A 13,493-nucleotide genomic window follows, 5' to 3' on the forward strand; every position below is an offset into this window, starting at 1 on the left:
GAGATGCATGTTAATGAGCATTTGCCAGTGAGTACATGTTACTTGCCACCACTGATAGCTGATGTATGCATCCAGTGATGATAAATAAAAAAACGTGACCAGCCGCAGCCATATTTTAAATCTTTTTAATATATCTCACATTTGATTTATTTACAAAAGACAGTGGCTTTGTGACATAAAACTCTGTTTTGTAAAATCAACATGAGAAACAATGGGTACCAGAAGCATAACCATACAGAACACATACATAGATAAATAACATCAGGGGAGCGTTGTCGCCGAGGTTGTCCTCGTTACACATTGTCTCTCTGCAAACATTAAAAGGATCACGATGTATGCACCTCTGTGTGACCAGCTATGTTATAATTGTATTACCCCGAGTTTGGTCTGACAGGGTATATACATACAGTATTGCCTCTGCGTTGGTTAAAATGACATCAGTGACTCTCTATCAGTAGATCTGGAATGTGTGTGTGTTTTTTTAAATGATCTTTTTTTCTGAAATATTTAATATGAGTTTGTTTTTGTTTGGGGTTTTTTCCCAGCGGATGAAATCATTAAATACGAACATCTTCAGGCATTCTGTGAATAAACTATGAGCAACAGCGTACTAATGCAGATATACTTTGATATATACCTGGAATTTGACACACAATGTCTGCAAACAGTTTGGCACAAATGTAAAGGCTGAGCATGAGTAAGTTTCCCCCAGAACATAATAAATAAATAAAATCAAAAGCTAAAACTGACATAAAGGCTGACAGTATTTGCTGAATGGTTACTTTGTACAGCACTCTACAGAACAGCTACAGGCACGAACTGAAAGAACAAACGGAAAGCTCAGTTTTGCACCGGAATGCATGGTTGAAATGACGGGGAAGACAGTAACTCGCTAAATTTTTACCTGTGCAGTTTTGTAATTTTGGGACCTTTGACGCCGGATGAACTTTTTGACAGCAGGGGTCCCAGAATTGTAATTTACGGCACCTGCTATATATTATATTTGGGCAATTATACAAGTGAATCGTTATTCCAACAAAATCATTACAATAACTATACTCCACTAATATAGTAAACCATAATAACAGTAATGACAACGCAGAGCAGAAAAGAGAACTTAATGAAAAACGTCACATTAAGAACAACAATAACAGAGGAGTGTCTTTTTGTTGTTTTTCTTGACACAGTGTAACAGGTTGTTCAAACCCTATACTTAGCTTATAGCACAGGCTTAATTTACAAATCTCAAAGCAAAAAAAAAAAAAGAGTAAATAAATAGATCACACTTTTTGTAGTTTAACTGAGGCAGACTTTACCCTGCGCTTCTTTCTGGGACTGAACACATCCCTCTTAAACTGCTCACCAACGTTTACCAATCAAGCATTTACTTAAAAACCCGACATTGCCTGTTTTCATATGAGATGAAAGGCTACTCTGAAGGACAAAACAGTGAGCTACACAAAAATGTAAAATTAACTGAGACTCGCTCTACTAGTGACGTAGGATAAACTTCCTTTCATGTTAACAGCTGCCTCCTTAACAGGCGAATCACTCTGCTTTTCCACAAAAAGTACAAATTCACACACAGACAAACTATATTCAACGACATGCTTCACTGAAATCTCCTTTTCTTCAAATCCAATAAATAAAACAAACTTGACTTGGTAGAATGTGAAACTATTTTGGGAAACTTCAACAAAACCAGTGACCACAACTGCACTATTCTGCAGTTAAATCCTCCATCTTCAATTAACATTGATCTTAGTCTGTGGCAAAAGATTTCTTCATGTTATCATCACATTTCACCTAAATTACCTCTGCAGTCCCTGAGCACCTACCTTCATTGCACATACACATTGTCAATATTCTCGAAATAACTAAATAAAGCTATTAAAACATTATCTACTTGCTCACTAAAACCTTAAATCCTCAAATTTTGTAACTCAAAACTAAAAGTTAGTGCCTAATTCATTACTATTTAACATCCTGAGGTGCTTCTCTATACTTTAAACCAGTGTTTCCCAACCTTTTGGAGCCACGGCACATATTTCCCATTAGAAAAATCACACGACACATCACCAAACAAAAATGTCACAAAAAGAATATTGATCATTTTCCCCCGGCACTGGGCATAGCGGAATTGGTTTGGTTTGTCCCCAGTATACCTTTTTTGCTTTCTTCTGACCACTACTCATGCTAGGGCAACCCATTTAATTAGAGCAGCTAGTTGTAGTGTCCTCTAGTGGAACAGAATGTAATAGTTCTGCCAGTCGCTTAGAGTACTGATCAGGTGGAAACAGATAACGGCACACCTATGTGCTGCGGCACAGTGGTTGGGAAACACTGCTTTAAACAATAAATACTGAGGCTACCAGCTAGTCAGTGTCGTTTGCAAGGAGGCACCATGCTGTGCTGAGCAGTACAATGCCCTTCAGGTGGTTCAGTTTTCACTGGGAGGAAACAAGGCTTGGCTCATTATTGTGTATAGAGCAGCCCCTCGGTTTGTAAGCGCACAGCCCTCTTTATTTGCAAGGGTTTGCTCACTGAGAGCACATTAGCAGCAGAATAGTATAGACTCAGTGAGTGTGTTTACATGCTCCTGATATTCTGGAAACAACAGTGGTAATAGTTCCATGCTATTCCTTATTCATTCCAAGATTTTTTTTAAATGATTAAAGGAAAAATTCAGCCTTGTGGGAACTACACCTGCTTGCTTTCTTGCCAAAAGGAGAAAATCAAAATCAGTGTCAGATGTGTACTCTGGTCTGGAAGGTAAATGCAGGACAATAGCAATCCTTGCAATCGCCGTGGTGGCTGAAAGGTTGCCATGGTCACCAGCAGTTTGCATGAAAGACTTGTCTGCAAACATTTGCAAACTACTCACCAAGCTGTAGCGAAACTGTTTATAGTAAAACAGAAACCAGAAATGGAGAACTTACGCCGTCAAAGTAAAAGTTGTGCCTTTTGAAATGTGTTAGTTGCAGACGATAAGGAAACTTTGATTTTTTTTTTCTCACACTTTTCACAGCGTCACTGTTGCTTGCAGACAAATTACCATCTTCATTGCAAACTACAGGTAGCCAGATAAAGGTTTTTGATGCATCACCTTATGTGCAACTAGTTTCAGCTAGCAACCAGGGGCTCGTTGACTAGTTTCTAGACCTGTGTGAGTCAGGCTTAAGCCAGTATTCTTGGCTAGAAGCGGGCGCTCAACAGCTAACTTGGTTATGCTTGCTTTTAAATATTCGTTGAAAGAAAAATAGAAAAAACAACCAAATACCAAACAATCTAGTGATTTTATTTTATTTTTCCCAGAAAAAGCTAAGTTAGCTATTTCCCAGGAAAAAAAAAATGTGTTGAACTATTTCTTAGACAGTTTTTGCGATTTTTGATTGCCAGGCTTCTGACAGACCAGATAACCCTCCTCCGGCTTTTATACTAGATTAATCTAATTTTGTCCCAGCTTAATCCTTTCATAGCACTACGAGAAAGGAAATGAAATATTCCTTAATATGAAGCTTTTCTCCAGGCTGTGACTAGAGCATAGAGCGTCTTTGCTATTGGAGACTAGAGTGGCAGAATACAGATGTGCAGGTAAACACACTCAGCATGAATTCTGAGGCAGGACACTTCTGACACTCCAGCTGTCATCATAAACCCACAAAGAGCTGGCATAGTGTGGTACAGTACCTTTATCAAGACACGAGTGCAACGTCATGCAAAAAATATCAAAACAGAAAAAAAAGAAATGCTAGTGCTAATCATACAAAAAGCAATGACAGGGAACATGTGGTGACAGCAGGTCGCCTTCATGTCGGGGCATTCCCAAGGTCATGTGTGTACAGAATCTTATATACAGAATGATCTGCTGCGGTGGAACAGTTGGGAGAGAAAGCACAGCAAGCCATTCCTTAGCAGTCATGAGGGAAATCATTGGGTAATTACAGCAGTTTTTGTTTACAGGACAACATACATACTTGCTAATTATACACATCTTGCTACCAGCAAGGTGTGAAGAAACTTTTTTTTTCACATAGTGAAATCCTGTTAGATTACAGCATGCATTACTCTACGTGCTAATGCCAGGGGGGTTCTTGTTGTTATTGTTGCTGATTCTTCCCAGTTAATGACTGTATGTCCTTACAGGATGGGATGGTGTTCTCTTTCCCTCAGTGCTTCTGTAATCTCACTGTGCCTGGATACACAAACAGAAGAGCTTGTTGACAGCCCGAAGAGTCTAGATGAATTAGCTTTTTTTAAAAAAAGAAAAAAAGATTGTGGCAATACGCCACAGTGCATCGCTGCTTTTGGACGGAGTGTGACAGAAGGAGCCCAGTTCGAAGAGCCAAACAAGTATATTTTTCTTGGCTGATAAAGGTGCCATGCAAATATTTAGTCGGAGCCAATCATTCAAATCCAACAAATGAAGAAACAACACAGTCATTGTCATCAAAAGCTGCTGTTTCTCCATTTGCAGGAAGCACTTGTACTTCAGGAAACTTGCTTCTCAAGTTGAATGCAACTGTTATGGCGTAAGAAACAGTTGTGTTTGCAGCAATTTAATATTATCCTGTCAAATTTTTGATTGATTTTATGTTGCAACAGAAAAGAAACCAAATATTGCATATTTTGATCCTGGCCAATCGTTATAATTACTATTACTAGACTTACCTCTGTCTCCACCATTCCTCATGTTGGTCTCCTCATCCTCTCCGCCATCGTCCACTTTAAAAAACAAAAACTACATTTCAGTGACAGCAGTTCCTTATGTAAATACTTGGGCACAAAAGGCTAAAATATAGCAGAAAATGCAAAGAGGACAGAAGTGCCTTTTTTAAGATAAGAAAAAAGGACTGAAGGCGAAGAAGAAGAAAAAAACGCTAAAAACCTATTTGGTCTAGACTAACCTGAGTGAAGCTCTTTCACCAGTGACGACATGGTGTTTGTGATTGAGTCAGCAGCAACTAAAAGGTCATTCCGAAGATTTCTAGGCACACCTGATGAACAGAGAACGGAGAAGACATCAAATGACCAGTCTTGGAGTATAACTTTGCGTAAGTATAATCTGCTTCAAATTCTTTGTTTTACTGGTTTCAGACGCACCCTGAGCAAAGGCCTCCAGCACATCCCCTCCCACACCTGCCAGGCAGTCCTGTGGTGTGTGAGTTGGGGTGGACCCAGCCGAGGTGGAACGTATGGGCATAGGCATTGAGCAGCCCGCACCGTGGCTGGGAGAAGAGTGAGGGGAGCCTCCAGACTGTGACTGCAATGGATAAAACCATTTATGATGGGTACGGTAATCATCAGCACATTACCTAACCTCCAAACATAGGAACCACATGCTGAAAGTTCACATGCAAGAGGGTAGAGCACAACTTCCAGGGAGCGCTCTAAAAATAGTAGCAAAGTTGAAATTGGAGAGGTATACAACCAGATAAGCTCAAAGAAGAGACTGGCTACATTTACATTAGGACTGCTTTCTGATATTTATGTGTTTGACCCTGGCAGGTACAAAGACACTAGCTGACCAGTGTCACCAGGCATCTTCTTCCAGAAGCATAATAAACGAAAAACATGGAATCTATGCTTGCTAACCTTTAGTGAATCTACAGAAAGATGATAAAAAAACAAAGAAACCTAAATATCAGCCTAACATCAACTAATCAAATTCTCGAACAACCAGTTTAAATAGATGATGCTCTATTGGGATCACAGATTGCAGCTTTAGGAAACCTTTTTACTTCTAAAGGTGACTTCTAATGAAATAAATCTTGACACAGATGTGACCAAAAGAACTTAATCCTTACTGGGAGAACAAACAAACAAACAAACAAAATATTGGCTAAAAGCCACATTTTGTGGCTTTTAGCCCCCCCCCCCCCCCCCCCCCCCCCCCCAAAAGACTTGTGGTAAAGCTATACTGATTGACTTTACCTTGTCTGTCTATAGTACACCTTTACTGCATTCACGGGGTTAATGAGAACCATGCGTGGGTGTGCATGTGGGGCTTGTGCTGAGTTGGGAGCTATATCTCATAGAGAAAGGATCAGTGTGTGTCTCTGGGACTGTTGCAGGCCCGGGTTGATGGCTCCATGCCAGGCAGCAGATGGCCAGCCAGACTGCAGTCATATTAGAAGTGAGTTTGTTAGCGCCAATGAAAGGAACAGGTCCCTGACATTTGGACCAAGAAAAACACAGTTCTCTCAACTCGCCTGGTTTAGAAAACAAATTTTAAAGATTGTGCCTCTACCGCTCTGGCATGAAGCTAACAAGGAAGTGGTGGAGCAGAATCAAGTTTGACAACTAGATCAGTGTAATCACGTTAGGTAGTGGAATCCTATCATCTTTCTTAACAGTCGTCTTAAAATCTATTATAAACGCTTCCTTCAATCACATCTGTGTGGAGAGGGGAGCAGTGGACTAAGTGATGTGACTAGAGCAGGTATTGAGCCTTGCAAACTGAATTAAGGGCAACTTACAGCCTGCTTCTGCTCCTCATCCTATCAGCCAGCAAAGGTAAGCAGAGAGTGAGAGAGCAAGGAGAGTGAGAGCAACAGAATTAAAGCAATAAAAGAAGAAGAAAGGGGTTTCTGCATGCACCACATGGTACGTTTACATAAGATACTGCAGTCTTGGTTTTGAAGATTTAAGGAAATTTTCAGTTCATCAAATAAAGCCTAATTATGTAAGGTAGAATATCATTGATAAAACCTGTGAAATATAAAAGAATAACAGCAGATTTAGGACAGTTAATATCCATGTTCTGTTCTGGGTTATTATATTTCCCTACGTGAAGATAAATCTTCTCCAAGCAGGTGAAAGTTTTACCTTTAGCAGCCTCATGAGACCCTCCAGCTGCACCATCAACTCCCGTCTGCTCTCTTGCAAGGCTGACATGCGCCTCTCCAGCTCATCCTTCCTGTGTCTGCCGAGGAAGGAGGAAAACAAAAGATTTATGGATTCCTCTTTTATTTGTAAGGCATAATCTTACACCAGTGCTTTGCTTTAAACTCCAAACAGACAACAAAAGATGCCTGGAAAATATTCTGTAAAGAAGGCAGTGTCATCTGAAACTGAAAGCATTTCAGATGAAGTCTATTTCAGAGACTTCATCAAAGTCTATTAGCAAATTATTTCATACACTTATGCACTTCCTGAAGATTTTGGCAACAGCTAAGTGAGGGGATTATTTTTGTGTCTGGGAGACAGACTTGCCTTTAGGTCCAATAATCCCCGGATCAATTAGAGCCACTCCAGTAGGCAGTCTCTAATATATATAGAGTCCCATGGCATTTGCATCAAGTATGTGCACCATAACCGCCATTATTAGGTAATATGTTTCCTCAATATTGAAAAAATCACATTAATGTCACACCTTAAACCAAGTGTGTCAACCTACAGCCATTAAGGTCAAATCCAGCCATTAACCCTCACCCTGACACTAACACTATGCTATGAGAATATGTGTTCTTTCAAGTTTTGGCATTCAGGAAACAAAGACTCCTGGATGCCAAGTAACAAGGCTCTAGTGTGTTTTTCTGTCCTTGCTATGATTAAGCCCCAGTGTTCCCTTTTATTCTTCATGTGCTCTTTGTTGTTCTGAGGTCTGTTTTAAAATAAAGTTTTGATTTGCTGCTTTTCATAAAGTACATGCACAAAAAATGCTCTAAAAATAATTCTTTTATATATAAAAACATGACTCTGTGACTGTTTGTGGCCTCTTTTCAATTATGCTTCTGGCTCTTTATCACCCCCTGGTGTCCATACTATCTAACTGTATATTGAAAAACAATTAAAAGCTCAGTAGCAATCATTTGTATAGCTAAAGTTGTCCTATAAGAAACTTACAAACATTTGCAGATTGTAAGCAGCGGTTATCTGTTCTTCATCCTGTGGCTGTATAAATGCAATATGACATCTGTTCAGTCCAAATACAGCTCCACACAGAACACTGTGCTGTTAAATATTTACCATTTGATGATATCTGCCCTAAAGCAAACATACTAAGAGAGCGTATTAATATCTGAAAACCTGTTTAATGGTAAGAGACAATGTGGTTATGTGACATAAGACAGAAATTACCTCATAATTACCATATTATGAAAATATTATCAACACTAACATGCCAAAAAGGGTCCGTGTGTGGAGTAAAACTGAAAAAAAAAACATGATGTAAATGGATGAATGACTAAAGATTAATTTAGTAGCTAAACAGTTAAGCTATAAAACATTAAAAGAACATGTGATTTGAACCTTTGGCACAACTGTTGACTTGCAATGTTGCCTCTGATGCATTATTTAGGCCAGTTGACACAATCAAGGAGTCGTTCAAGGTAAAAAGTGCTGTAACATGTCCTCACAGGGTGACTCTCTCCCAGCAACTGAACCCAAGGGTCTCAGTGTCCTGCCAGCAAGACAAATGTCCATGCTGTTGGGGAAGCTAATGCTCCCTAATTAGGCACACATTAATTTTACGTAAAGAATGAGTTCAGTCCAAAAAGGTACAACCGCCCTGAGGTTTTGTTTGTTTTTATTTATTTATCTTTTTGACCCCTTAATGATGATGTTATATGTGATGTATCGTGTCGGCAGGTTGATACCTGAGGAGTCGTAGTTCGGTCAGGAGTGTGGGGTTCTGCTGGGCTTTTTCTGGTGTCGGCTGAGAGGCCTGTTCATGCTCCAAACGCAGCCTCTGGATTTCCTGCAGGATCTCTCTGAATACAGCAGACAGCAGAGACGAAACGTGAGCTTTATTACTCATGCTGTGTTGTCACATGTCGGTTTAAAAATACCTTAAATGCAAAACTTGCATTTGAAATGATTTAAAATGTGAAAGGAAAAGCACATATCGTTTACATACTGTACTCAGATGAGTCAAAGGACAAAGATTTAATAATGGGTTTACTGCTGATGCATTCACATGCAAGCAGCATTTTAATATTACAGATGGCTGAGAAACTTTCAAAGGAACAGCTTGATTAGCCACGCTGTGCACCGTTGTAATATTTTTAGCACACATATATAACAACCGTGATCATCATCTCAACTAAAGGCTGTAACAGAAAGCAAATGAGTGCAACAAAATCATGCATCACTGCTTTACCACCAACAAGCCAAAAAATCAAATCAATGATTCACCTGTCACACATGTATAACAATGGTCGCATGATAAGCTGTACCTGTTTTTGTTCTCCAGCTCTGCAATCAGCTGCCTCTGCTGCTTATTGGCATCAAAGTTGAAACTGAGATCTGTTGGAGGACATTGTTGCTGAAAAACAAAATTATCATAAAACAGTATTAAAAACACGATGGGGAGAACAAAAGTTAAATACAAACAGCTATCGCGCCTGACCACAGCGAGCAGTAATGATGCTCCGCTGGAGACTTATTATGTTTCAGCATAAACAGGAACCACAGCGTCGCTTTATCCCTTCCATATATAACAAACAGCGACAAAGAAATCTACCGCTGCTGCTTCACAACAAAAGAGTTCAGCTGGCGAAACCAGCGGGGCGGTTTTTATTTTGAAGCATGTATGTGTCATCCTCGTTACCACTTTTCTTCACCAAAATGTGCCTTCAAAACATATTTTTTTCCATTTCTTGGAGAGGTTTAGGTTTAAATTTCTAAAAGGTAGCAATGGAATATGAAAGAGTTAAGAAGGAGAGAGTTGTACTCTTCCAGCTCACGACTAGTGGAGCATAAAATCAGAAAGCAGTTTTTATTAAGAGAGCCTGATTTTGTTTGGCTGCAGAGTAAACAGACCCTGCAGTTGGTGTATTTGTGATAAGGAATCTGGCTTGAGGAGTATTTGTTGCATATTTCAGCCACACTTTGCTGTTAGCATGTTACCAGCATAGAACGGATTAGAACTTTTAATCAGATGACATGTGCTCCTTACTTCACTGTATTTCTAGAAAAGTCATCAACGTAAGGGCTACGTTTCCCATTGCTTAGAGATTTTAATGCCCTGAACAGCAAAGTCCCAGGTTCAACTCCCAGCTTGGTTGACCTTCAACTTGAGTCATTTCCCTGCTCACTGCCCCACGTGCCCTGCCTATTTCTCTACAGTGCTCTGCCAAAAAGTAAAATTCCTTAAATCTTTCTAAAACAAATACAAGTCATGGAAAATAAAAGCTCACATTTCAGTTTCAAAATCCAAGTTCCCTGTGCTGATGAAGACAACCTGACAAAAACTTCAAAGCATCAAATCTGAAATACAGGGTGACTGATGCCCACCATGGGGTCTCATACTCACTGTGGAGTTGCCCGCCTCAGCTGCCAGGCGGGCAGCGTATCGAGCGATGAGGCGGTGCTCTTCATCTAGCCGGCTGGGACTCTCCAAGACACTGCCCAAAGTCAAAGATAGAAAGACACATCATGCACGCGTGCACACATGCACACAAGCATAGACAGCAACAGTGACTCAAATGTCAAAAGCACTTATGTAAGTAGAAAGGAACAAAAAAAATTGCATGGCGCAAGTGATTATATAAAATAATTTGCATGAAAACAAAACTTCATAATTAAGGCGACCTTAACAAAGGACACTTGGCTTTGACTGCAGTGTTGATAGACAGTCTGAGGTACAGTAATTGGTCATAACAATGAACTGTGATGGATAAGAGAGAATGCAGCATGCCAAATGCATTTGTGACTGTGCCAATGCCCATTCTGGCCATTTCATCACTGACTGGAAATGTCAAATAAGGCGCAAGACTTTAAATGACCATGGGTGTGGCATATGGTGCGGACAGATGACAGGACATATGCTGTTCTTTCTCGGCAGGCGGTCTGCAGTGAAGAGTGAAGGACAGCTGATATGGAGTTGGGCGCTATCTGAGAGTAAGTGATGATTAAGACCATTAAACCCAATCTGGCTTCAAACCCGCTGCATCAGCAACCACACGGCCTCAAAAGGACTGATAATCAGCCTCTTAATTAACATTTGTATTTGAATCTTATCTATATACATAAAGCTGCTAGTGTAATGAGATCATTTCAGCTATTTTTTTCAATGTTTTTTTCCCATAATTTCACTGATTACATCATTAAATAGTCACTGTATGATTTGACATATTTTTAGATACTGTCACCTGACTGGAGGAGATTAAACTTGGTCCACTAGAGGAGAAATCACTCAACCAACATGTCATAGCATTCATTTTGAACCAGATCTCTGAAAATGTCTTGTTAAGTGGGGCACTTTCTAAATAATTTACCTTCTCGTCCTCAGGCCAAAGCACAGGCAGAGTCTGAGGTTTCTTGTAGAATTAAAGTAATGCATTAACATACGTCAGGGAGCCGTTTGGGGTGAATCTTCAGGCTGGAAGCAGCTCCAGTGTTTTGTTCTTCAGGGAGTTTCTTGGCACCACCTGATGGCCTGAGCCAGGTTTCAGACAGAGATGCATGAACTACCTTTAAGCGCTCCAAACTGGCATCTTTCCCAGATACTTATTTTAGTTGTAAGCATTTTTACTCAAAACACAATTTCTCAGACACCACTGTGTCTGTCATGTTTACCTATTTCAGCTCAGCGTGGGCAGGCTCAGAGTTCAGATTTCTGGTTTCTTTGATGCTGCTATAAATAAAGACTAAATGACTTTTAATATGATTTGGACCCAGAGCTGTTTCTCTTTTGGATATCAAGTGTTTACAGCACTAATATCAATATATATGATTTAGAGTAAATTTATCCATTTTCATAAAAAAACAGCAAAACATTACATTAGGTCATTTGCCAACCACTATAAATACGATAGAGTGACGTTAATATGTTTTTGAACAATGACGCAGTGTTTGTAATTTTACCTAGGTCACCATCACATTGGATTTTAACCAAACACTAAATATGTCATTGAAATAAAGACATTCAGCTTTAATTCACAGGGTTTAACAAAAGCTTTGCATCAGCTGTTTAGGACATTCAGCCATTTATACATAGTTTGCCATTTTCAGAGACTCAGAATTAATTGGACAATTGGATGACGAGCAGTTTCAGGGCTAAGTGAGGCCTGTTTCCTGTTTATTTACAACAATCTAAGTGGATAAAAGATCTAACGCCTAAATCCCAAGTGTTGAACATTTGGCTGCTTTTCGCTGAAATCTCAATATCAGGTCCAAAGAGATTCTGATACAAGTCAAGGAGTCTATCGTCAGCCAAAAATCAAAATCTATCAGAGAGAGAAGAAAATTTCACACCCTACGTCAAGAACACTCTCAGGGATGAAGGTGTATTATTGTCAAAGTCTATAATCAAGAGAACCCTTCACACATATAATTACAGGGGGCTCACAACAAGATGCAAACCACTGGTTACACTCAAGAACTAGAAGGTCACTTTGAGAGGAAACTTCCTCTAATAAATACAAATCTGAATGCACAGAGCAAAGGCCTGGTAGGGCATGTCATGTGAGGAAATGAAGCATTTGGTGATTCCCACTGGTTCGAGAACTCAGACAGCCATTAATAATCCTTTTATTTAAAATCAGGTTAGTTTGTCCGATTACTTTCAAGCCTGTAAAAACCTGCCCATTATTCTGTATACATTTTAAAACCCTTGAATTAAAGCTGGAAATCTGCACTTCAGTCTAATATTAAATGCGTGACTAAAAAAATACAACGATGGTGTACAGAGGCAAAATGACAAGAATTGTGCCTTTATCCAAATGTGTATGGACCTAACTCTATCTGTTTTGTTTCATTTACTCACTAAATACACCAGGTAAGCCTGCTTCATGAAAATGATTCTCAACTTCAATGTTAAGCAAGCAATAACAGTTCATAAATCACATATAACTACAGCTGCTTTGTCAATAGTGCTTTTATACTGACGTTTGGTCAATAGTGAGTTGACTCTGAGTTAATGCCCTTTAAGTCTGAGACAGCATTTTGTTTTTTGCTGCTAAATGGCTAATAAGTTCTAAATTGTGGGCTGTTGGTTTGCTTGCTTATGCTGAGATATTGCTGTGTGAGAGGGAGATGTGGAAGAGAGCAGATGCCCTGTCAGCAGAGCAGACAGTATCAGAGAGCACACTGTGATGGAGGCTAGGAGCACAACACGCACTGTTTTTTAGAGAGCATTCAGTTTTTTTCTTTTCCCTGACATCTTATAGTTCTGTTTCTGTTTTTTCTTTTGTTTGTTTCCCTGCAGTAAAAAATCTGAAAGAGTCAACAAAGAAGGACTGCACTGGTGCTGCTTTTCAGTTTGGGGCTTTCAAACTGAAGCAGAGCCACAAGGAGCTTTCCATTATTCAACAGTAACATCTTTGACTCGTACATCCTTAGTAAGAAAGCAGGCAGGCTAGTGCCAATTATCAAATACAATAATATGAACCCACTTTGACCTGCCTACTGATATCCTCACTGCCACTCAACACAACCTATTTTAGAAGCGTCACAATGGCTCAGTGCACAATTCCTGCCCTAAAAATGGCAGCTTTGTGGTTGTTAGGACCCCTCCGAGGCAACAGCATCTTCGGTGCATGACATCT

General features: G+C 39.7%; 1 protein-coding gene across 3 annotated transcripts in view; it reads right to left on the reverse strand.

The window, feature by feature from the left end:
- Window positions 1–118: 118 nt before the first annotated feature.
- Window positions 119–13,493, reverse strand: part of dtnbb (dystrobrevin, beta b) — a 36,547-nt gene continuing 23,172 nt past the window's right edge. For all 3 annotated transcript variants that reach the window (XM_063496634.1, XM_063496635.1, XM_063496633.1), the window contains 9 exons: window positions 10,259–10,349; window positions 9,180–9,268; window positions 8,601–8,714; window positions 6,829–6,925; window positions 6,480–6,500; window positions 5,104–5,263; window positions 4,908–4,997; window positions 4,672–4,725; window positions 119–4,195 (listed from right to left, as the gene is read on the reverse strand). In XM_063496634.1, the coding sequence (XP_063352704.1) occupies window positions 4,170–4,195; window positions 4,672–4,725; window positions 4,908–4,997; window positions 5,104–5,263; window positions 6,480–6,500; window positions 6,829–6,925; window positions 8,601–8,714; window positions 9,180–9,268; window positions 10,259–10,349 (742 nt within the window). In that variant the 3' untranslated portion in view covers window positions 119–4,169. The remainder of the gene's footprint in view (window positions 4,196–4,671; window positions 4,726–4,907; window positions 4,998–5,103; window positions 5,264–6,479; window positions 6,501–6,828; window positions 6,926–8,600; window positions 8,715–9,179; window positions 9,269–10,258; window positions 10,350–13,493) is intronic.

Source organism: Pelmatolapia mariae, linkage group LG16_19 (assembly GCF_036321145.2).
Source record: "Pelmatolapia mariae isolate MD_Pm_ZW linkage group LG16_19, Pm_UMD_F_2, whole genome shotgun sequence".
NCBI classification, from domain to species: Eukaryota; Metazoa; Chordata; class Actinopteri; order Cichliformes; family Cichlidae; genus Pelmatolapia; species Pelmatolapia mariae.